Raw genomic sequence first — 25928 nt, 5'->3', positions numbered from 1 at the left:
ATATATACTTTTTATTTTGTTTCTTTCTTAGATGATTATGTAATTTTATTTTATAAATATTAGAGTAAAAAATCACAGTGTCCTGACAATACATGGTTTATTCAAAATAAAATGCAGCTGAAGCATTTACATGGGTGGGAAACGCAGACACAAACCTGTAATCCAGTGGCTCTCAACCTTCCTAAAGCTGAGACTCTTTAATACAATTTCTCATTCTGTGGTCACCCCCAACCACAAAATTATTTTGTTACTGCTTCATAACTATAAGTTTGTTACTGTTATGAATCATAGTGGGAATATTCAATATGCAGGATATCTGATATGTGACCCGCAAAGAGGTCTCAACCTACATGTTGAGAATCACCATTGTAAACTAAGCTTGTGCCATACATGTAGTAAACACATTGTAAGTGTTAATTGATATATTGCTATTTTATTTTATTTCTGTTTTTTTTATGTTGGTTTCTTTGTATGTACCTGGCTCTATAGTACAGGCAAGTCTAAAACTCAGAGATCTGCCTATCTCTGTTTCCTGTGTGCTGAAATTAAAGGCATGCACCACTATGACAAGCCTGCTTTTTATTTTTTTAATTAAAAACTTAATGTGTGCACTCATGGGTGTGCTCATGTGCACTCATGCAAACTCATGCCCATGAGTGTGTGCCATTGGGGCCAGATGTCTACATCAGTTGTCTTCCTGTTGTACAATATTAGTTAAAGATGTGTTCCATTTGTTTATGCTGAGAAAATTTTGATTAATGGTACAAAGATATGTTGCATTCTTTTTTGTTTTGTTTTGTTTTTGAGGAAATTTGTAATGCCTTAGATACATGATGTTAACACTTTGTGTTTTTTTTCTTCTATTGTTCTGATATAACATGTATGTTATACTATGTCTTATTTGTGTTTCTCACTCTGTGTACTTTGGTAGCAGTTTTATAGTAGAAAGAATATATAGTTGGAAAATCATGTGTTTTAAATACAAGTAGCAACATTAGCCATAAATCTTGATCACCATATGAAGTATTTTATGAAAATGAGACTTTCTGGAACAGCAGTTTCTCTTAGCAAGGTTTGACTTGCCTTTCCTTGTCTTCAGTATCTCAAGTTGTTTCCTAGAACTAAGGCAGACTATGAGTTCATTGAGAAAGATCAAACACCATAGTGTGGTACCAAAGAATGACTTTTTTGCAAGTTAGTTTAGTCAACTTTCCTTTGGTTCCTGAAGGATGAGCAACTCTTGAGCATAGGGTAGGAATGCATACAGAGAGGTGACGTTCAGGCTTAGCCCCATGAAGGTACAAAAACAAACAAACAAAACAAAATAAAAAGCTGTCAATATGATGCTTAGGATGAAAAGGTCAAGCAGAGCAGAGAGTTTTAAAGTCATCTCCTAAACACACAAAAGCATTTCGTGGGATGAGCAAAGGATAGACCTCAGATGCTCTACACAGGAGGCAATAGGAAGAGCTTGCTAAGGGAAGAAGCAGGCTAAGTCATTGTCCATGGCACTTGTAGAAAGTCTACTAGAACCAGGAGTGTTTCAGGGTCTAGGGAGATGGAAGAGAAAACTGTTACCAAGCTGTGGGTCAGATACTGGGAATTTCTAGAACATGTTCATCGGCAGCAGAGTGAGAGACAGATTTGGCAGGACTACAGCAGGGACAGATATTAGTGTTGACTTGTGGGCTATCCATTGAACAGCCATTGCAAACTATAGTTTGGGGGTCCAACCTGATAAATGACTCCCTTTTATGTGGTGCTTGAACTAAGAACAGTTTTTATGCTTTTTAAGTGATTGAAAAATCAGCTCGTATAATATTTTGGCAATTAGAACATATTTAAAGATCGCTCTCTAGATATGAAAACGTACAAGGATACAGCTGAGCTCTGCATTGATTCTCTATTGTCTGTGGCTGCTTTACAGTACAGTTTCAGCACTGAGTAGCTGTAGCAGAGAACCCACAGCCTAGAAAACAGCAACAGAAGGAGCTATGCCTTTAACAAAAGCTGGCCAGACTCTGGCGGAAGAGGCTGATGATCACTCATCAGGACCATCGAGTTATGGACATCATAATCATGCTTGTTAGAACAGTGGGGCTGGACTGAGCTGCTGAGATGTGGGAACTGACAACATTAGCACTACTTACCATCAGGGAGAAGGAACAAGAAATTTGAGAGCCACTATTGTTCTGAACATGGTGCTGACCCGTGCTAAGTAGGGGCTTGTTCTGACAAGCTCTCCTCAGAAGCATCTCCCTCCTTACGTAATCACCCACAGCCTGCCAGCAGGCTTGCTTGCTGTTCTGTCTCTCCCTCTCCCTCACATTTTGCTGTCACTGCCTTTCCTTTTTTTAGTTCTGTCCTAAAAATGACATACTAAGAAATGATGTTGATAACACAATGTTGGGTCTATTACTTGACTTCTAACAATTTAAGGCCAGTCAAATACATCTGTACCTTAATTCCTATATTTATTCAATTCTCACTAATTATACATTTCCCCAAATGAAAAGAAAAAAAAACCAGAAAGCATTTGACAATTTGAAATTAATGAAGGAATTAGAATTCCAAAAGTCTTCCTGAGGGTGAATTGAGATGAATTAAGCTATCTTTTGGAGTGGCAAAGAAGTGTTTGGACATGGTATCTGATACAGGACATGGTACAGGAGCATCCACTGATGTGAGAAATAGATTTATTCCTCCATTTTATTGGTGCTTTTAGAACACTTTCTAACCATAACTACTTTGGAGCAGTTTAGTACTGAATGCCTTGCTGAGAAAAAAAAAGGTAGCTAAGAAATAATAACTTATACCTTAATAAAGGGAAAAAAAGAAGCCAAGTTAATAGACATGGAAACAATGCTATAGATTGGGGAAGGAAAATACAAGGTTTCAGACGGCAAATATCTTGGCAATGTGGGTATCAATATTACTATCAATAATTAAAATAAGTATGATAAATGCTACTTTTTTGTATACTTTTTTTTCACATGGGCATTCAATATAATAAAATTACAACACTGTTACCTCCCCAGAGCTCATCAGGTTAGGAGTGGATGTAGTAATTCTTGTTTTTCATACAGAGACAACTTGAGAGAGTAGTACATCGACCTGGATAAAGAAGCTGGTGGCAGCATGCAGAAGTACACTCTTATAATTGTTTGTCTAAATTGTCTTAACTGCATTCTCTCTGACTTTGTTTCATCATATCCCTCTTGCCTCCTAACACCAAAGAGAGCATGCCACTCAGATATTGAAGGGATCAAGAAAGGAAGCCAGAGTGGTACCTTGGCACAGTAGTGAAATGAAGTACACACACACACAAAGACACACACACAGACACACACAGACACACACACAGACAGACATACACATCATCCCCCGACACACACACACACCAGACCTGATCTTCTTCAGTCAGTTATAAATTCTCTATAAGTTCTCTTTATCATTTTTTATTTCTCTCTCTTCTCCATTTCATTGAAAAGCCTAATTTATTATTTAAGGCACCTATCATAAAACCCAAACATGCATGGATCCAAATGAAAGTTTTGTTCATTTCTTATTCTATTTCTGCTAATAATTCAGCACCGCCTATGTTTTTATTATTCATATACCATATAATTACCTTAAAATTAGAATGCAAAATACCTCTTATTCATATTCATTTTCACTTTTTTTATTAAATGGATAATTGACCACTTTCTTGTTAATACAAGCAGATTTGCACTCATCAACTTGTGATTGCTTTGCTTGGATTTCTCTCTGGATTAAAGAAGTCACTGTCAAACAAATACAACTTATACTACACATCCCAGCATAGTAACCATGTCGTTTTTGCCATTACATCCTGATTTGTGTACACATAAATTTATATTCTTCATCTGGCATGCACGACATTTTTTGAAAAACCTCCCTTCCCCGTATCAACCCCAAAGTCTTGCTTACGTCTGCTATAGGCATCTCCCGTCTTCTGCAACAGATGAATAGCAAGCATTCAGAGATAAATGGGCAGGAATAAAGCTGAAGCGCTTCTTGGGCACAGTACACATAGAAAAAAATAAGCACCTGATGAAAAAGTATTTTTATATTATAGTAATTACCATCCTAGGAACAGGTGTTTGGAACCCTGCTCAAGGGAGAACTGACGATCACAGAGGTCAGAGAGGGAACACTGAAGTTTCCATGGTTACCATCCCATGGGAAAACCATAACAAGAAGGGCGGGAAACAACTAGGGTCCCTTGGGCCTAGACATTATACCTTATAACTGGCAGCTGGGACAGGCAGGATCCCGTGAAGATGGTGACACAAATATTCCCTATTCCATGAACCAGGCACAAAGACGCAATGATAGTGCTACAAAATCAATGTGACATTTCCTGGTGGTCCTACATACCAAGCAATGAGTCCTCTTTACTGCTATAAATAAAAAGTATTTATTGCAAAGTACTTTTCACGTTATGAGAAGCTTCCTGCTCTCACTGGGGTGCTACAGACTGGATGGGTGTCCTGTGCCTTATTGATGGGTGGCAAATCTTAGCATTTGAATGGTTTGAGCCTGAGTCAGAGGTGGTAATAAAAAGGCTGGAAGTACAATTCTCTTTAATGGGATTTGGCACCCAGAACTTCCCCACCAGGTCATGACATTCTCTCCATCTTTCACGTATTAGATGAGTAGAATTTTAGAAAGATAGAAGCCCATTCCATTCAACTTATAGACATGAGTAATAGCTAATTAAAAAAATAGCAGCCAAATCCTTACCAAGCAGTGACTTTTTTTTTTTTTTTGTATTTGAATTCTCTTACCAACTGGAATATATAATCTGAATGACTGGCAGTTGAATTAATCAAACAAAAGTCTGGTTTACCTTCAGGTGTTAAGACTGAGCTTTGAGGGAAAGATGAAATCACACAAAAAGGGCTCCCAAAACATGACAAAAGCTTATAGGTAAATATTAGCTCAAACACTAGGGTTTTTAGGAGGACTTCCATAATCCCGTCTGTGCACCCTCAAGGTTAGGCTTGGAACTGGATCATGAAATTGGAAGGCAAGTCGAATTAGATCTGCAGCGTGTTATGCAGTTTAAGCTTTACCACATTTCATAAGCCATTGAAAATTCTACTGTCTAGAAACAAGGTTTAAATGGATAGCTCTACAGCACCTACTCTGTAGCTTGTAAGCTGCTTGTGGGACATAGGACAGCTAACTAGTCCAGAAGCCCCATGTATAAGCCAAGCACTCTTGTTATTATTTTACATATAGAACTATTGTTTGTTTAGTTCCTCTAATATAGGGTCCATTCCAATCATCTTTGTGCCATAAATAAAGAAAAGAAACAAATTACTTGCCCAAGGTCAGGCAGTCAGAACCAGGGTTTGTCTCAGCAGCACACGGCCATCTGAAAGCCCGGTGTTGCTAACTTGTCTAGAGTGTACCTGAGAAAGTACGGCCGTGTAATCCATCTGTTTACTCCCTTCCTCAGGCCGCCTGTGGTGAGGGCCAGGAAGAGAACTCGTGTGGAGCCCTGGGTTATTGGCCTCATCTCTTTTTTATCCCTGATTGTCCTGGCTGTGTGTATTGGGCTCACCGTTCACTATGTCAGATACAGTAAGTATGAAATGCCATGGTATCATGTGACCTACTCCAGTTATTTCCTCGTGGAATTTCCTGTTTTGGCTTGCCTCGGGGTTGTTTCTTCATTGCTATGATTTATTTGCATAAGAACTCTTTGACTGCTTTGTTTTTCATTTTAATCTCCACAAACCAAGGAGGCTTCATCCTTCTATCTTTAAGGGAACAGCGCTTCCTACTAAGAATAAAATGCTACTTTCCTTAATAACTGGGAAGTGTATGAAGGGGCCTTAAGCAGGGGAAGACCACAGATTAGCTAGAATATGATGTCTTGAGTTAGCTGAGGTCACAGGACAGTAACCTTGATTTAAAAGAAAAAATCTAGTTCATCAAAATCTTAATATTTCAATAAATGAATTAGACACTGAACTATGTTGTAAAGCTAAACTCTGTTGTGCACTCAGTAAGTTGGAAAGATGTTCACAATGATGTGTTATTAAATAAGTGCCTATGTTAACTTAAAATCTTATTTCAGAATGTAATGATGACAGAGGACACGATATGCTGAGCTTAATTATGAGGGGCTTCACTTTGTGGTAACCAGGTCTCTCACTGCCAGATGAACTGCTAGTTGCTGTTATGAAGAAGGTACCCAGGGGACTACAGAGCTATTCTTCCAGGATGTAAGAACCCTTCTGAAGTTTCCCTGTACTGTGCCTTGCGTTTTAATTAGTTGACTCAACTATGACCTATTAGCTTAATATTTCCCTGAGTGACTAGATTATATGTTGATATTGAAGGCTTTGAAACTTTAGAAGCTAATCACTTGATTCTAATTTAATTGGGAATCTGAGGCAGGTGTTTCGCCTACAGAAAAAGAGCTATCTGTAATCTGTTTATCTTTATGCGCTATCTACAAAGTACAATCTCAATTTCCAGACCACAGTGGATACATCTCTTTTGGGTGGTTAAAAAAATGCTTAAAACAGATTTTCTTTGAGGTGCTGTTTATACACATGTAGGTCTTTAAAGCTGGGGTATCTTTATTTTGGTAATAGAAATTTCTCTGGAACATTTTTAATACAAAAGAGTTGCTAAAATAACATTGCAACACAGATCTGTTATGAATAGACTGAGTTTCATTATGTTGTAAGTATTGTTATTTCTCTATGCATTGTAAGTTTATAACTTACTCAGGTTTATATTTCAAAAAGTTTGAATATTCCTGGCACATATTAAGTCCCTTATAAATGTTTATTTAATAGTGAGTGACAAAAACCAATGATGGTTTTAGGATTATCTGGTTTCATAAGAAACCCCTTGCAATGTTAGAGACTTGGTCACTTTTGTGAGAGAAAAGCACTTCCTCCTCCATCCCTTTTGCCTCTTCCTAAACCAAGTTGTGTAAGGTGATGGATCTTACTCACATGTGTACACTGAAAACCAGGTCATGTTTTTCAGTAACTGGTTCCTGCGTCATATTGTGTGGATGATCAGCTCAGAAACTGTAACACAGGACTTCCCACACACCACACCTGAATAAATAGTAATTCTTGTATGTTACTGTTTTGTATGTGATGTGTGATTTACCATCTGGGGGTGGAAACTAACAACGGAGTAACTAAAACAATGAGCATTCTGTAATTCTCATGCCAAACCAAATAGTTGTGTTACAGAGTAAGGACATGTGACTAGGTTTGGAAAAACATCATTTTGATCCTCACTTTATGAAACCAGGACACACACACGTATAACCCCCCTCCCAAACATATCATACTGGCTAACAAGGTAAAATAAAATGCAGGATAGAATAGCAATAGTTTATAAAGATAATTATGCAACTTTTCAGTATTTCAGTAGTTTGAAAACTTTTCTTTCAAGCATGTATATTTCAGGGACTTGCCTGTTATTCCTGACATTTTGGCCATTCAAGGTAAGGTTTGTATAGAAGGAGAAGTAACAAAAACACTCCCTCTCTCTTGTCCCTCACTTAAGTTGAGATTACTCAGAAATTCCTGAACTTTTATTGTCTCCAGCTTATGCTTTCTCTTCATACTTCATTTGCTGCTTGGGCCTGTTAAAGTGACCATCAATTTCTTTTTCTGTCCTGCCAAATCCTCTAGATTTGGCCAAGGTATTAAGTTTGCCAGGGTTTTTTGAATTAATGTTATATTAAAATTTCATAATTTTTGAAACCTGCAAGAAAGCTCATTACACAAAAGTGCTGGCCATGTATGACTGACCATTTGATTTTGATCCTTGGAAGCCATGTAAAGGCATAAGGAAAGAGTTGACTCCACAAGTTTTCCTCTGACCTTCAGATGCTTCCCATGACACTTATGCCACACACACATGTGACCTGCACACATAGAATTTTTTGTTTTATTTTTCAAGATAGGGTTTCTTTGTGTTTCGGTCCTGGCTGCCCTTGAACTTACTTTTAGACCAGGCTGGCCTTGAATTCACAAAGATCCACCTGCCTCTGCCTTCCAAGTGCTGGGATTAAAGGCGTGCACCACCACTGCCCCTGGGTATTTGTTTTGTTTTGCTTTTTTCATTCTAGGACATTAAAAGGAGTCTGTGCTTAGTTAGGTTTTGTCTTGAAATTTTGTCATGTATTTTTTGGCTTTGTCACATTATTTTTGTCAAGTTATTTACATTGCTGAGACTGGAAATCCCTAAACAAAGATAGCACAGCTTTCTAAAAGGGTTATTGTAAGGCAAATGAGTTGTAGGAATAGCCTGAGTGCCTACACCTGAGATGCCAGTGCTTGGTGTTAATTCCCTTTTCTGCTGGGGTTTAAGGGAAGAATGAAAAGAAAGAAAGGAAGAGGAAAGAACTTTGCTGTCTGACAATGGTTTTGTACCCTGTAAAGATTTGTCACTTGTACTGGTCTAATAAAATGCTGATTGGCTAGTAGTCAGGCAGTAATATAGCTGGGATGACCAGAATAGGAGAATTCTGGGAAGAGGAAAGACTCAGTCTGCAGTCATCACCCAGACAGAAAAAGCAAGATGAGAATGCCTTACTGATAAAAGTTACCAAGCCACATGGCTAACACAAACAAGAATTATGGATTAATTTAAGAGGAAAGAATTAGTTAACAAGAAGCCTCAGCTAATAGGCCAACCAGTTTTAAATTAATGTAGGCCTCTATATGTTTCTTTGGGATTGAATGGCTGTGGGATCTGGTGGGACAGAAACCTCTGTCAACAGAGCCTGAGTCTGGGTGAGGCACAGTCCATTTTCTTACAGTAACCATTTTCAATGGTCTTAGGCTACTGTTATGGTTGTAATGCTTGGTACAACATCTCTCACAGAAATGTGGTAGGCATTAATATGCATGAAAGGTAGACACAAGTCTCCAACTTATTGATGTGTAGAAGAAATCTGTACTACATTGACTCTGCAGGTTGTATGAATTGGCAGTAGAGATTGGACACCAGTGGCTAAGGAACAGACAAGAGATTCCCCTAAACCTAGAGGTAGAAAACGAGTTCTCTGACAGAGGAGTCCAGTGAACCTATATAGTGTCTATGGAAGGTTACACCAGGTGGGAATTATAGCTCCCTAAATTTCTGTTTTCTGGAGTTGAGTAGTGGTGGCACACGCCTTTAATCCCAGCACGTGGAAGACTGAGGCAGGCGGATCTCTGTGAGTTCAAGACCAGCCTGGTCTACAAGAGCTAGTTTCCAGGACAGGATCCAAGCTACAGAGAAACTCTGTTTCAAAAAAAACTTTAAAAAAAATTCTCCCTACCCTCATTTCCATTTCCAGTAAAAATACATTTTTTCAAACTAGAGTCCAGAATTGATGAGTAGTTAATGCATGGGGGGGTCTACTTCTTTAATATAAAATAATTCAACCATTGGTAGCTTCTAAACACAACCTGATGTGCTCATTCGGCTGGCATGACTGCATATCCTTTGGGCTAACTAGGGAATGGATAACAAGTGAGCAATTAGCTCACCGTTCCCATGCGGTATTCGCACGGCACTCCAGAGCACCAGGCATTTCTCACAAGTTTTACAGTCTATGTAATACAGTGTGATAAGTATATCCCTTTATTCTGAGATCACCCGGGAGCCTGGAACAGGATGATGGAGCTGATGACCATCAGCATTCCTCCTTGTCTTAGTGTTTTAAGTAAGCACCAAGTGGAGTCATAATCACGCTTTACATATCTGATAAAGATTATGATGGGTTTTACTTCTTCCCTTGTAGATCAAAGGAGGACCTACAATTACTACAGCACATTGCCATTCACAAGTGATAAGCTTTATGCTGAGTTTGGAAAAGAGGCTTCTAAAAATTTCACAGAAATGAGCCAGAGAATTGAAACTATGGTAAGTGACATCTTCTCCATGCTTATGACACTATGCTTCACTTGTAGACATCAAATACATCCATTTGGTGTATATAAGACATTAGTATCCATCCGGGGGAGGACTTAATAGTTATGAAAACAGAAAGCCAGCAGCACAGAACAAAAGAACAAAGGCTTGAGTGATGAATTCCCATCACTATATTACCTAGACAACAATCTGGAAGTTTCTTGGCTAGTGAGATAATTTACATATGATGTGATGGAAAGAGAATTGAAGAGAAACTCCTATCAGCTGATGTCAGTCAGTGCCATGTCAATGTGTGGCAGATCACCTTTCGCTCCAGACAAACATCCTTGTATGTTAATTTAGGTATTAGGTTAATGTAATTTGCACACATGTCTTTTAGTTTTAATATTCTGAATAGGGACAGAATGGAAATAACTTGCATTGGCCTGTTTTTGTTGCTACCATGAAATACTTCAATAGTCTATTTTCTAGTGAATGGAGGTTTATTTTGGTTCCTGGGTTGAAAAGTGCTGGGTTAAGGGTTGCATCTGATGATGGCCTTTCCTTCTTAGCAGATTCGGCAAGGGGCTTTACCACATCACTAGACAAAAGACAGAGAGCACTTGAGTACTGAGTCTCTTCTGCTCTCTCTTCTTCAGAGCCACCAGGATTCAGTCATGGGCTCTGCCCTAATAACCTATCTAGTCTGACTCACCTCCTGAATGCCCCACCTTTAAGTACTATGGTTTTTCACTCTCTTACTACATTACAATGGGGATTAAATTGCAGTTGCGTGAAGCCCTGGGAGGCGTTCCAACCATGTCTAAACCTTAGACCAACTGACACCCTTTCACAGAAACTGCGCAGTCTCTGAGATCCTGGTGACCTGTGTACTTGAGAGTGAGACATGTGTTCCATAATATTAACACACATGTAAAGAAAGAAAGGGAACGGAGCTCAGAAAGTCAACATGCTACTATATCCCTTGGGTTTGTTTGTCTGTTTGCTTGTTTTTGCCATTTGTCAAAATAAACTTTCTAAGATCCAAATTGATTTCAATTTAAAGTAATATAGATATTCGGTAGCTTCCAAATCAATAATTTCGAAATTACTTGATAAAAATAAACCCTTAAGTAAAAACTTCCAAATGAATCACCAATACAAGGACATATCCATATGATGGTCACAGTAACATCAGTGGAGGACAGATCCAGGAATCAAAGAAATAGAAGAATAGAAGAAAAAAGCTAACTCTTTCTGCAATTCACCCATCTGCTCACTCTGTCCTGAGACGACTTTCACACTGAAAACAAGAAGGAACTGAAAGCTTTACTTGCTCAAGTCCTGAATTTTAAACTTCAAATTCATTTGAACTACTACAGCAAGAAATAGTTTCACAAAAATACTATCATCTTACTTGAGAAACTTTGTAGCTGTGTTTTTTTCAGAACTCCAGTCCATGGGACTTTCTCAGAGCGTTTCCAGTGTTACCATCTCATACAACACTGACACACATTCATTCCTACAACCCGCTCTCACTTAGGGAGACTATTCCCTTCCTTCTCCAAAACCACCAGTCCGGACAATTTCTTTCTCCTTTAAGTTGTTTCACTAAGGTATTTTGTCACAGTGATAGAAATGTGAAAAACTAAGATAAATGTTCCATTGTCCTTGTCTATCTGCTGTAAAAGTTCTTAACTCAGAAAGTGGAGGGCGAGCTGTTTCAAGGAAACAGCAGGCTCACTGTCTTTGATGTCCTTCTGAGCAGAAGGTATAGGTCTGCTCTGGCCTCCATGTGGCTGTCATTCTGAATGCAGAGCTCAGCTCCCAACACTGGGTAGGATGCCAGAGAGGATTCTTCAGGTTCAGTACATTATGAATGGTCTGTGTTTTGTTCGCTCACTTGCTTTGTCTTGTATTTTAATTTGCTCCAAAGCATTGCATTAACATGAAGAATTTGAAAAAAAATGCTTTTGTTGATGAGTTTCAAATGTCTTTTAACAGGTGAAAAATGCATTTTATAGATCTCCACTGAGGGGACAACTTGTCAAGGCCCACATTATCAAGTTCACGTATGTAGACCTAAGATGTTATTCTGGATTTAACTTGATGTGGAAAGGATTTTTTAATGCTAAAAATTTTAACTTGGTCAGTAATAAATATATTTTAAAATACTAATGATTCGATGTGGTTCAATTTAACAAGCATTTATTCACCTGCTCTATGAAATCCATAGACTAAAGTTTACTTCAGTTTGTAATTTGAAAATGAATATGTGCAAGATGCCTGCTGAGGACAGGTATAATCATTGGTGCCAATGATTGTGTGTGTGTGTGTGTGTGTGTGTGTGTGTGAACTAATCATCAGAATTGGGAACTGAGTAGCGGAGCCAGCAATACCCTGGCAAATAAGATCTTTGTCTTCATGTCTTCTATTACCCACCCCCTACCCTAGTTAATTTAGCCTGTTTTCTTCTGTTCTACATTTTTATGCTCCAAACATTTGCCTAAGGGGATTTTGAAACTCTTACCAATTATTGCTAAATAGCAAGTTCGGAACATAATTTCCTACTGTTGTTCTTTTGTGTTGGAGACAAGGTCTTGTGTTGTAGTCCAGGTTTGTTTTGAACTCCAATCTTTTTGCCTTAGTCTTCAGATTATAGGTGTGTAATTACCTGGCAAAACACAACACTTGAAGTAAAATGCTACCATGGATCTTAAATAATGTATTCTAACACATATTATTCATATTCTTCAAAAACGGGGTGAAAATTGTTTACAGTATTATTTAAATGATACCACTCTGAATTAATTCCCAGTCTGTGGATTAGCTGATATCTCTGAGGCATTACTTTGACGACTTTATCCTTAAAAATTGTATACCTGAGATAGTGTGTTTTGGCCCTCTACTTCATAAATTTTCATTCTCGTAAGGGGCACATCATCCACATGGCGTCTTATGCTTCTTGGGATCTGTTTCTATGTCCAGTCTGAGTGGTTTTCCTGATTTCTGTAACAATTTGCCTGTTCCTTCCCACTTGGCAAAAGGCTGCATGGTGAATTCCCTAACTCAAGAAAAATTAATCACACCACTGAGAAACCTGAGGTGCCATACAAGCCTCTTTCACCTGGGCCTCTTAGTTCATAAAATAACTAAGCACCACCGGTTTAACTCTCTCGTCCTTTCCAGCTTGCCAGATTCATCTTAATGATCCTCCTGTTGCTTGTTCTTTCTTCCTTTGGGGGCTGTAACATGAAGAAGCACAAGTTTAGGGGAAGCATGAACACTTAGAGAGCCAATGAGTTTAGACACTAGAAGAACACAGGAGCAGAGAAGGTGGATCTGATTGATGGAAGGACAGGAAGCTGAGCTCAATGTTTAACTTTTAAGAAAACAAAGTGTTCTATAAAAAAAAAGAAAACCAAAGAACCATTCATAATAATTTCACTCACAAACTTGCTCCTGCCCTCAATTCTTTCTTTTCTTCCCCCCTCTCTCTTTCCCTTCTTTCTTTCTTTCTTTCTTTATTTTTGAACAACAGTAAAGAATATGATGGAGTGTCGGCTCACATGCTGCTGATTTTTCGAATTCGCTCTACTGAGGATCCTGAAACTGTGCACCAAATAGTTGAACACGTTCTGCATGAAAAGCTGAAATATGCTACAGGACCCCCCAACGTTGATCCTGAATCGGTTGAAATTAAAAGTAGGTTGGTGTGCTGTGCTTATTTCTCTTACATAACATAATTTTAAAATAGCTTTAAACATTCAGTTAAAAGTTTTTCCTCCCAAGAAGTGTCTTTATTGTGCCTTGTATGTTGGATTCAGAACCTAATTATACATGGGAAAAGTGGCATTGGGTATTCTTCTGCTATTGTTGCTTCCATAGCATGTTCTGAGAGTATGATGCAGGGAAAGTGTTAATATGTTTTCTCATAGCTACGATCATTTCCATTGAACAACTGTAATTCACATATATTCATTTTTGCATGTTTTACAACTGTAATTGGAGAGAATGAAGTAGACGTTTTTGTTTGTTTATATTTTCTGAGACTACAAATGACTATGCAATAATATTTTTTAGTTCATGTAAGGACCGTTGCCCTCTTGGTTCATGACTCCATATCCATGGAGTTAGAAAAGCACATTATTTTTGCAAAACCAAAAATATTAAAAATTATTGTTATTGAGTATACACATTTTCTTGTTGTTATTTCTGCAAACAACAGTTATCTACCTCAAATTTATATTATCAGGTGCTATAGGTAATCTAGAGATATTTAAAGTGTTGAGGAAGATGTATATGTGTTACATGCAAACACTGAACCATTTCCGAGCGTGGATGGTGTTTTGACATCTTTGGGAATCCTTACACTAAACCTCTATAGATGCAGAAGGACAGTGCATTTCATTATTGTTGCAACACTGTGAGAATGGTACACAAACCTAAGCTGACTATTTCTAATTCCCTTCTTAATATAACACATCTTTTCAAAGCTTTCTGTCTTTGGCTCATTGATAAGAAAGGAAAGACTGGGTAGAAAAGGGTCTATAAATTTCCCTATCTTTCTTTCAGTATGATTATTTTCAGCTAAAACAATGAGCTAATAGACACAAATAATTGAGCCACAAAATATGATAGGGTGTCATGTACATTTGTGCTTACTAGAATGCCATTGCTTTCTTCCTGGGTTCTACAAATTTCTTGTTCAGACATAAACATGCCCTTCTTTGCCGCCACTTCTCCCTCCATTTTTGGCGCTGAGTTGAACACATTTGTCTGCTTGTCTTGCTATGTTGCCACGTGTTGTGTGTTCACCAGGATTCTGATTTCGCAGAGCATCACGACTGATACTTGCAAGTGGCATTGTGAGACATCACAGACACACAAATTCCATACACTTTCTCCGTTCATACTGTGTTTGAATAGCACACTGGGCTTCCCTTTCAAAGCACACGTCACAAGACAAAATAACTAAGGATTTCAGGGTAGTAACAGAATGACATGAAAGCAAAGCACAAAGCTAATCTTGGGATGGGAACAGATAAAACCTGCACTTTTAGAAAGGAGTTGGGGTAGAGAATAGATGATATGAAACAGATTATTAAAGTAGCTGAATTGCAACTAAGATTCAATAATCCATCTTCCCTATGTCTTCCATTTCCCCATGATGGCATGATGGAGAAGGAAAAAAGGATTATACTGGGGCTGGAGAGGTGGCTCAGAGGTTAAGAGCATTGACTGCTCTTCCAGAGGACCCCAGGTTTAATTCCCAGTACCCACATGGCAGCTCACAACTGCCTGTAACTCCAGTTTCAGGGGCTCTGACACTATCACAGAGACACAAATGCAAATGAAATAAAAATAAATAAATGTAAAAAAGAAGAATGTCTGTAATACAAACCTAAGTATCTCAAAATCATTAAGTACCGGAAGAAAAACTAATAAATTAATATGATTTCCCTTTAGAACACCTGCCTATGAATTCAAAGAGAATCGTTTAAGTCAGGAAATGTGAGTGCTTAGGCTATTCTGTACCCTTTACTTGAGCAAGTGTTTGCATATGACTAGGTCCTGACTGCTGCGTGTGGCCGAGGTAAGGATCTAGCTGAACTGAGAAGGAAGTTGTGGGTGGTCTTGTATATCTAAAACCCTAGCAGAAAGGAAATTTAGAGAGGAGAAACAGTATTTTTAATTGTGCTCATGGAGTTGAGGATCGTGCTACATGTAAGAACCATGCTATTTCATAGTAAAATGTTCTGAAATGATGGTTAGTAAAACTATTATTGCACTTAAGGAATCAATATTATAGTTTATTTAATATTTTTCGAAGAGGGGCCATTTACTCCCAGGATCCTATTTTTTGGTTTAAAACTCACATTCTTCGATTTCAACACAAAACTCATGAATCAGCATTATTGAGAAATGCAACAGTAACCTACATTATAAACAGGTTATCTGCATGTTTCTTTTTTACACCAGAGTTCCAGGTTCAGTGTTCATGCCTCCTCTCATTTTTGAAAGAGTTAAAAAAAAAAAAAAGAGGCAAGTCGGTGATAACGTAACTATATTTCTTTCCTTATAACCCAAGAATACTGTCTTAGAAATTTATCAGCTATCTAGTGCTGAAAATCTCACACAGTGATATTCTGTTATGCTCACCCCTTCCTGTTCTCCATTTGTGTGTATTTCAGAAATCAACAAGACAGAAACCGACAACTTTCTCAACCATTGTAAGTTTAATATATTTAAGACTGCATTCTCTGATTGCAGAAAGGTAACATTCTGGAACAGGCTTTGTGCTGATACTGTGGACACAGGATGGGTGGTTTGTACATAGTTCATGGCTCTTTATTTTGGCTCTGAGATATGGTAAGGAATAACAAAACTGGGAGAACTTCAGATTGGATGTACAGGTGCCTGTGTCCATGGGAACAGAAGAGAGTTGGACAACTGTTAAAGAAGAAGCAAAAATACTCTCTTTACATGTGGTTAAATTCATAGTTTTCACATACAACATTGAGCCACATGCTGTTATTTTTCACCTAGAGACAAACTTAATATCAAACTACTCTAAATAATAATCATCCCGATTCTATTCTTGATATTGCTCATTTACAATAGTAATCATGGACTTGTGGAATATTTGATGAAATAAAGTATGATGAAATTTTAAAGACCTAGTCCTTCATGCTCTCATAGCAGACTAGTCACTGTGGCTCAAAGAATATATTTAAAAGTTACCCGGCTGGTAAGAGGACATTTATCATTCTTTTTTTTTTTTTTAATGGAAGGAGAGATGGTGAGATGGCTTGGCAGATAAAGGTACTTGCTGCTAAGCCTGACAACCTGAATTCAATCCATGGGACTCACATGGAGGAAGCAGGAGACCAATAGCTTCAGGCTGTTCTCTGGCTAACAAGCACAATAGTAGATACATGCATGCATACACACTAATTAAATAAATGTAATTAAAAATTAAAATAAAATCTTGGAATGTTGATTAGTTTATAAAGTTTGCTAATTCCAGAACCAAAATATAATCCCATTGTCTAAATGACATATATTCTTGTCATCAATAATGATTAGGGACCTAGGATGTGCTGGTTTTGTGTTAGCCAAAAGTGATGCAAAATGGGTAACAATGCCTCCCCAAAGCAGCTTACACTCTGATATTACCAGGTGCTTGATTCATGACCACATAGTTCTACAGCGGTTTTCACTCAAGGGCTTTGATATTGCACAAGATATCATGCCCCACTCTGGCCTCTCCATCATGTAAGAGAATGTTACTGACATCTAGTTTGTCTCAATCAGGAGCCCTACCGTGGATAGTCACTCGTAACTAAAACTTTTATGACTCTAAGCATCTGTGGTACCCAGGCTAAGAAAAAAACAAACAAACAAACAAAAAAAACCTCCATTGTAAGCAATGCAGAGGAATAATAAGAACAAATAAATAATAACAACAACAAAGATAGTAATAATAACAAAACCACTTTGTATACACATATGCAAATGCTATCATTAGTCTTGTCATGAAGGAAGCATGAAAGAAGTCACAATTAATTTAGTTTGGAAGCAGAGAAATTGTCACTTCAAAACAAATAATGTAGAATTTAGATCTCACAAAATGGATAGGAGTTGACTAAATAAAATGTTATTTACATATTGTTAAAAACTTGAGAAAATGTTTGATCTCTTGGATCACACAGTAAAAGAAAATTGGGATGCTTAAACAACTGCTAATTACAGTATCCTGACTACTCTACAGGTTGTGGGACACGGCGGAATAAATCGATAGCACAGACTAGCCTCAGGATCATTGGCGGGACGCAAGCAGAGGAGGGAGAATGGCCATGGCAAAGTAGCCTGCAGTTGGATGGGTCCCATCGCTGTGGAGCAACTTTGATCAACAACACGTGGCTTGTGAGTGCTGCTCACTGCTTCCGAACGTAAGTCCTGAGCTTAGAGGATGAAGCAGAAGGGAATGACATGTGTCTTCTCATTATATATTCACGAAATAAGTCATGAATTTTTAGAGAAGTAGGTTTGGCACAAATCAAAAACAACACTGTTTATCACAAAACAGTGGGAATCTCAGAATACTTAGCAGGAGATTTTACAGTCTCTGGAAATGAAAATGATGCCAGCCGTTGTTGTTGTGTAGTTACTTACTGAGAAATTTATGATAGTTTGTCAAAGAGCATAGGACCTTTAAGCCACATTTGAATTTTGAGCTTGTTATCAAAGATAAGAACTGATGGTCACTAAGTATCTTAATAAGTACCAGAGTTGGGCAGATGGTAGTTTTTATCCCTATGACGAAGTTCCAAGAAGATAAGGAAGTGTGACGCAAGTTGGAAGTAGCAAATTTTATAATTGAAGCTGGGCTGTGGAGGCACATGACTTTAATCCCAGCACTCAGAGAGGCAGAGGCAGGTTGATCTCTGTGAGTGTGAGGCCAGTTTGGTCTACAGAGTAAGTTCCAGGACAATCAAAGATACACAGAGAAATCCTGTCTCGAAAACAAACAAACAAAAAACAACAACAAAAAAACCCCCAAAACAACAACAACAACAACAAAACCCAAATTTTTGTAATTAATTAGTTATTTATTTTAGAAGGAATGTTGACTTTTCAAAATTACATCAAAATATTGACAATACCCACAGTAGTAATGCTTTTTAAAGTTATATGTAATCTCTGAGGATCTCAGAACATATATCCTTGCAGGAAGAGAATGTAGGGCATGTAGAACGCATTTCCTTTTATGTGTTGCTTGTAGCCACTTACAGCAAGGCACCTGGATCTGCACTGGGTACCATGATGCTTGGTGTGACATCTAACCTAGGAAAAACACTCTTGTGCCTTTTGCACCTGACCTGAACCCAGAGCTCAGTTTTCTGACGGGACAGCATTTTTTTCCTTTTAATATAAACTATAACTTAAAAAAATAAAATTTTATACTGATACCTGTAGATCAAAAATTCCTTACAAAGTATTACACTGATATCAAGGTAAGCTAGAATTTATTATTGTTACTGTTTTTCGGTAGGCACAAGGATCCGTCGAGTTGGACTGCTTCCTTTGGGGCAACAATACAACCTCCAAAACTGAAGACTGGCCTGAGGAGGATAATTGTCCATGAAAAATACAAATACCCATCTCATGACTATGACATTGCGCTCGCTGAGCTTTCTAGGCCAATCCCCTGCACAAATGCAGTGCACAAGGTTTGTCTCCCGGATGCAAACTATGAGTTCCAGCCTGGACAGCAGATGTTTGTGACAGGATTTGGAGCAATGCAAGATGATGGTGAGCATCTGGAGGGAAAAAAATTAAGTCATGGTGACCTAATTTGGAGTTGGAAGGCATTTACAAAAATGAGAGTTATGACAAAGGGTGTCGGTTGTTCATTGGATTCAGGAGAAAGCAGGCTTTAAATCACTTAGGAGATGCATGCATTCTTTCTGGCCTTCAGCTTCTATTTACTGCTGTTACTGTGAAGGTGCTGTAAGTTATAGAATGGAGCAAATGTGTCTTCCGGACACCGAATGAATTCCTTTTTCTTTAATGAGTGTATGTACCTGTAGGGTGTGTGTCTTTGTGGAGGGGGCTATATGTTTGTACGCTTGGTGTGTTCTCTGATGTGAGTGTGTGTATAGGTAAGAGGATGATATCAGAATGTTTTACCCATCCTTATCCACCTTATTTATTTAGTGACGTGTCTTTTTAAAAAATTCTTCTCTTGTACATTACATCCTGACGGTTTCCCCCTCGCTTCACCATCCTGCCCCTGCCTACCTTGCCTCTCCCCCAGATTCACTTCTTCTCCATTTCCTTAAAAAAAAAAAACAAGATTTCTCAGGGATAGAAACTGAATAGAAACTGAACACAATATTACAAATTACATTAGGACTAGGCACAATAGGCACAAGTCCTCATATAAAGGCTGGATGAGGTGACAGTTGGAGGAAAAGGGTTCCAAAGAGCAGCTAAGAGAGCCAGAGACAGCCCCGCTCCCACTGTTGGGAGTCCCACAAGAACACCACACCATGCAACTGTAAAATATATGCTGAAGACAGACTCCCTGATTGTCACTTCAGTCTCTGTGAGCTCCTGTGAGCCCCACTGAGTTGATTCTGTGCATTGTGTTCTCATGGTGTCCTCCACTCTTCTGGCTCCTACAATCCTTCCTCCCCCTCTTCTGCAGAGTCCCTGAGCTCCTCCTAGTGTTTGGCTGTGGGTCTCTGCATCCACTCCCATCAGCTGCTGGATGATGCCTATTTGATGAAAATTGGGGTAGGCGCCAATCCATAAGTATAGCAGACTATCATTAGGAATTATTTCATTGATTTTTCTTTGCCAGTTGTGTTTGGTTCTATTTTTGATCTCTGAGTTGTCCAGCCTCTTGTTCCTGGCCATTCAGGCAATGGTAGTGTGGGTTTCCTCTTGTGGCATGGGTCTCAAGTTGAAACAGTCATTGGTTGGTCACTTCCCCAGGTTCCATGCCACTATTACCCCTGCACATCTTGCAGGACACATTGTACTGCAAGGGTTTTGTGGATTGATGTGGGAGTGTCATATCAATCTGTTGATTTCATTGGCTGAGCAATAAAGAAACTGCTGGCCCTGATAGGTTAAAAGATAGGTGGGCGGAATAAACAGAATAGGATGCTGGGCAGAAGAGGAAGTGAGGTCAGACTCTGCGCTGCTTCCAGAGGGACCGGACAGCCGCCATGCTCTGCTCTCCCAGGCAGCTGCAACCCACGATGGACTTAGGCTAGAATCTTCCCGGTAAGCGCACCTTGGGGTGCTTACACACATCATTAGAAATGGGCTAGTCCAGGTGCGAGAATTAGCCTGTAAGGGCTAGAGTTCAGGGGCCAAGCAGTTCTTAAATGAACACAGTTTGTGTGTTGTTATTTCGGGCGTGAGCTAGCCAAGCGGCCGGGGTGTTGGGGACGCAGCCCCGCCGCTCATATTTCAACAGATGGCGCCCAACGTGGGGCTAACTGAATCCACAAAAAGCCTGAGAAAGCTTGGGAAAGAGTAAAGCATGACCGCTCATATTTCAACAGTGGATGGGTCGATGTCCTAGTCCCACTGCTGGAAGTCTTGCCTGAGTATAGAAGATGGCGAGTTCAGGCTCTGTAACTCTTATTACTCCTGCCTACCTATTGGATGTTCAGCTGCTTATTAGACCAATCAAGTGTTTTAGGCAGGAAAAGTAACAAAGCTTTATAGAATTAAACAAATGCAGCATAAAATAATGCAATACATCTTTGCATTATTAAACAGATATACCACAGCATAAACAAAAGCAACTCATCTTAAACTATTACTCCACAACAATTAGATCTTGAGGTGTATTGATTCTTGGTTTTCTGAGGAACCAACTGCTATATTGATTTCCATAGTAGCTATAGTTTGCACTACTACCAGCAATGAAGACATGTTCCACTTGCTCCACGTTCTTGCCAGCATGAGTTGTCACTTGTGTTTTTGATAGGATGTCTTACTGAACCTAGAGCTAGCTGATTCAACTATACTGGCGGCCAGTAAACTTCCAGATTCCACCTGTCCCTGCCTCCCCAGCACTGGGGTTTCCAGCATATGATACCACATTAGGATTTTGCTACTGAATTTCCTACTAGACAGTTAGCCCTGTGAGAATTTAGGGATTGTTGATATACCTAATTGTGAAGATTAGGAAATCATACAGTTCTTCTCCCCAACCAAAATCTTATGGTGCTTCTGCAACTTAAAGCTTTTTCTTTGGCGCTGAAAATTTTATTTAAACTAGGTAGAGAGAATTCCTTAAAATATTACTGTTCTTAACACAACTCCTCACCCCACTTGCATATTGCCATCTTATTTAATAATTAGACAAGAGGTTTTTTTTTTGGTTTATAAAATACTTGTATCTATGAAGATGACTGTGTTTTCTCAGGATTTTCACAGAATCGCCTTCGGCAAGTCCAGGTGGATTACATAGATACCCAAACCTGCAATCAACCTCAATCTTACAATGGTGCCATCACGCCTAGGATGCTGTGTGCTGGCTTCTTAAAAGGGGAGAAAGATGCGTGCCAGGTATGGACTTGCCTACTAGTGTGCTGGACAGTGATTGTGCACCTTCCATTTCGAAGTAACTTTGGATTCACAGGGAACTGCATAGATTTTACAGAAGAAGGTCATGTTCTCTTTCAAGCAGGTTGTGCTACATGCTATTTTATTTTGAGTGTGTATGGTGTTTGGGAATGCACATAGCACAATGTACATATGGAGGCCAGAGGACAACTAAAAGGGGCAGGTTCTTTCCTTCCATATGCATGCTTCAGGATCGCATGGAGGGAGCCAGACTTGGTGGTGAATGCTTTTATCCTCTGAGCCTTCGTGCCTCAAGTGTACTCATTACCCAGTTTCCTTCAGTGGTTACAGTCACATAACTATAGTAAAACTGTAGATAGATAAAGTTATATAAAATCTGGAGAACAGACAGTGGCACAAAAATATGTGTCTAGGTATATGACATTTTGTTGCCTAAGATAGACTTACGGAATTGTCATTGCAGTCAAGATGGAGTCTATTCCATTACTCTAAAGATCTATATTGGGTAATAAGCTCTTACCCTTTCCTGCTGTCTCTAACATCACAAAATTGCTATTTTTATCTATCTCTATAATCCTATTATTTTCAGAATGTTAAGATCACACAGTTACTTGTTTTGGAATTCCATTAGTTTTTTCTGCTACTACTCTTCACTATTTATTTATAGAAAAGCAGTCATAATTACTCCAGCTTGTTTGTGTAAATACGTTTATGTGATATATACCTTACTACAGTTTACTGCTGTTGACATTTTATTCATTTCAATGGGCATTTGTGATCAGAGCGTTGTGAGTAACAGAAACCAAACTTGGGTCCTCTGAAGAGCAATACATTCTTTTAGTAGCTGAAGCACTTCTCCAGCCTCAAATGTTAAGGGCTCTGTGGATTTCCAAAGCTCATGTCTGTGCTCCTTATCAGCAATAAACTATCCAGCACTTTCTGGTGAGTTAGGCCATACTAACAAGAAGGTGGCCTGAAGAGGGCGTGATCTGGCCAGATGCATCAGCTAAGTCCACAGAACTAGTTCTTCAGCTAAACAAACTTTCCGTTTGTGTTCGGAAACTCGAGGTCAAATCAGCTCTCCTGGCAGCAGAATGCCTTTCTGTGCGTAGCTGTGCTGCCCTGCATTTCAACACCCTGAGGTGTAGGTTTGTTTTTAACTCTTTGGGAATCCACCAGCCAGCTTTCAAGTAAATACACAGAGACTTTTTCTCATTTATGAATACCCAGCCTTAGCCTGGGCTTATTTCTAGACAGCTTTTCTAACTTAAATTATCCCGTTTCTCCTTAACTATGTTTATTCTCTATATATCTTTCTTTCCTTTTTATTCCATGGCTGGCTGTGTGGCTTTGTGGCTGGCTCTGCAATCCTCTCCTTATCCTTTCCTCAGTCCTCTTTTCCCTTTTTTTTTTTTTTTTTTAGATTTCTCCTCCTTTTTATTCTCTCTGCCTGGCAACCCTCCTATTCTTCTGCCTAGCTATTGGCCATTCAGCCAATAGCTGTTTTAGGTGTTTTAACCAATCAGGTGTTTTAGGCACACAAATGAACAGCTTTACAGAGTTAAACAAACACAACATTAAAAAAATGCAACATATCTTTTCATCATTAAGGAAATATTGCACAACATAAACAGATGTAACATATCTTAAACTAATATTCCACAACACTGAGGACTTGAAAACCACCATGTTTGTTATAGTTTATCTTGGGTCAATAACAAATTCTGCCTTTGTGATCTGAAATAAGCAATTTCTCCTTTTTCCTTAGGGTGACTCTGGAGGACCACTGGTTGCTCCAGATGCTAGAGATATCTGGTACCTTGCTGGAATAGTGAGCTGGGGAGATGAATGTGGCCAACCCAATAAGCCTGGTGTTTATACTAGAGTGACTGCTTTCCGGGACTGGATTGCTTCCAACACTGGTATCTAAAGCAGAAAGACCCAGTGGGATGAAATGGATGTTCTTAGATAGAAGTTTTGTAGGCCGTTCTTAGCGTCACACAACCGCAGAAGCAGCTTACGACCAGGAGGCCCTGAACCATCATCACACAGAACAATCTGAAGTGTCTATTTCCCCTCCAGCTTTATGGTCAGGAGGACGTGAACTGTCACACTGAAAATCTGAAGTGTGTGTTTCCTCCCCACCTCTGTCCTCACATGAGCATCTTGCTGCTGCCAGATGGACTCTGCCAACCTGCACTCATTTATTTTCTACAAGTTTTCTGTTGCCAAAATTTTGATTTCCTCTGAAAAGTACTCAGGCATATATACAACTTGAAGTGACCCTTACTTCATTTCGCCAGCTTCTCTCATATCAGAAAATTTCTACTTTTCAACTTCAAGATAAGGAAGGAAATAACGTGGAAAAAGAAAAAAATACATTTTATTGTACAGAAAAGCATTAGGGATTTTTAAAATAGAATGTGGGACATGATCACATTCATAGTGAAAGACCAGCAAGCAGTTATAGCAACAGACGGCTGAAAATTCCATGTTGGAGAAGAAGAAGACGAAACAGAGAAACTAATGTATAGTTTATTTTCTTCCTAAATACCTAGCAAGAGCAACATGAGAATGATTGTTTCCTGTGACTACAATAATCATACAAACTCTTTGTAATGTGCTTGCTATGAACAAACCAAAGAAAACAATATTCATTTGCAATTGACATGCAGAGGCTGTCTATATACAATGAGCAGTGAAATAAACAAATCAATTGCTTGACATTATAGCATAAAAATTAATGAAGGAATGAGGGATGCGTAGACTCTTATTAATAAATCTACTGAAAATTCTTTAAAGGTTTGAAGGTAAATGATAAGCTTATTCCAAAATAATAAGGCATACCTTATGTGGTAAAATAGTCATATAGTTGAGTAGAACTGAAAAGACTCAGTCTAAACTAACAAGTGTGGTGGGATTATCCCTAACCCTTTCCAATATTCAGGTTCAGATACTGGTGTGTAATAGTAGCCGTATGATTGCAGCTAAGAACTGGTCTTCCACTTTGAAGATGATGGCAGATGTGCTTCCTCTACTGTCAGTTTCAGCCTGGGCATGAAAAGTGGGCTTGTAACATCTGTCGGTGCTGAGACGCCACTCATCTAGGATAAGACCACAGGGAAGGACTCCTGGAAGCTGCCTCTACATTGTGCTGAGTTAGTACCTGCTTCAACACAAGACTGAAGAAAAGAAGCCGGATGCTGGCCTCCTTTGTGATTTCAGTTTGACGAATTATTACTGAGCCAATAGATATTCTAGATCCATATGATACAGACCATAATGAAATTAGGACTGATGCCATGGTCTATGACATGGTAAGGTTTCACCAAAACATTCAGCAACCATCTTCTCATTCTATACAGACTATAAAAAATAGAATGGATCACATAGTGCCATAGGATAGCCATTGTAAAAAACCAGTGTGATGAAGGCATAAATCACAAACAATCCCACACCAGTTTGGAATTATGATTAATAGGATGGTATTTATTTAAAGGGGGAAAAAACTTACAGATCACAGTCCCAGACAACAGCCCTCTGTGCAATTAGGAAGGGAGTTTAATCGCTGGAAGAGGAGTAGGAAACAAGAGAGAGAGGAGAGGGAAGTGGCCGCTTTTTTAAAGAGAGAGACCACGCCCCAATGGGCTGGTATCTCAGCAGCTATTGGCTGAGGGAGCGGAAGGACCTCCCACAACACCAGTGTTACCAGGAAAAATGTTGACTTCTATTAACTCCAGTAATATTCAAATTATCAACTGATAAAATTTAGGTATTTATTTATTTATTTTATTTATTTTTTGTTTTTTTGAGACAGGGTTTCTCTGTAGTTTTGAAGCCTGTCCTGGAACTAGCTCTTGTAAACCAGGCTGGCCTTGAACTCACAGAAATCCATCTGT

General features: G+C 38.9%; 1 protein-coding gene across 3 annotated transcripts in view; it reads left to right on the top strand.

Annotated features, from left to right (window-relative positions):
• The window catches only part of LOC126506460 (transmembrane protease serine 11E), a 38774-nt gene extending 13271 nt beyond the window's left edge, over positions 1–25503 (top strand). Inside the window, exons 1-10 of one of the 3 annotated variants that reach the window (XM_050150072.1) lie at positions 5493–5613; positions 6113–6260; positions 9803–9924; positions 11917–11984; positions 13454–13617; positions 16107–16145; positions 17687–17867; positions 18971–19230; positions 21869–22011; positions 23798–25503. In XM_050150072.1, the coding sequence (XP_050006029.1) occupies positions 9901–9924; positions 11917–11984; positions 13454–13617; positions 16107–16145; positions 17687–17867; positions 18971–19230; positions 21869–22011; positions 23798–23959 (1041 nt within the window). In that variant the 5' untranslated portion in view covers positions 5493–5613; positions 6113–6260; positions 9803–9900 and the 3' untranslated portion in view covers positions 23960–25503. Of the gene's footprint in view, positions 1–5488; positions 5614–6112; positions 6261–9802; positions 9925–11916; positions 11985–13453; positions 13618–16106; positions 16146–17686; positions 17868–18970; positions 19231–21868; positions 22012–23797 lie in introns of those variants that run through there. The other 2 variants (XM_050150073.1, XM_050150071.1) reach the window with 2 other exon arrangements.
• The last annotated feature ends 425 nt before the right edge of the window (positions 25504–25928 follow it).

The sequence above is a fragment of the Alexandromys fortis genome, unplaced genomic scaffold (assembly GCF_014885135.2).
Source record: "Alexandromys fortis isolate MF-2015 unplaced genomic scaffold, M_Fortis_MF-2015_v1.1 scaffold_0, whole genome shotgun sequence".
NCBI lineage: Eukaryota > Metazoa > Chordata > Mammalia > Rodentia > Cricetidae > Alexandromys > Alexandromys fortis.
Note: the sequence above shows the minus strand (reverse complement) of the source record. Positions and strands in the feature narration are given on the sequence as shown.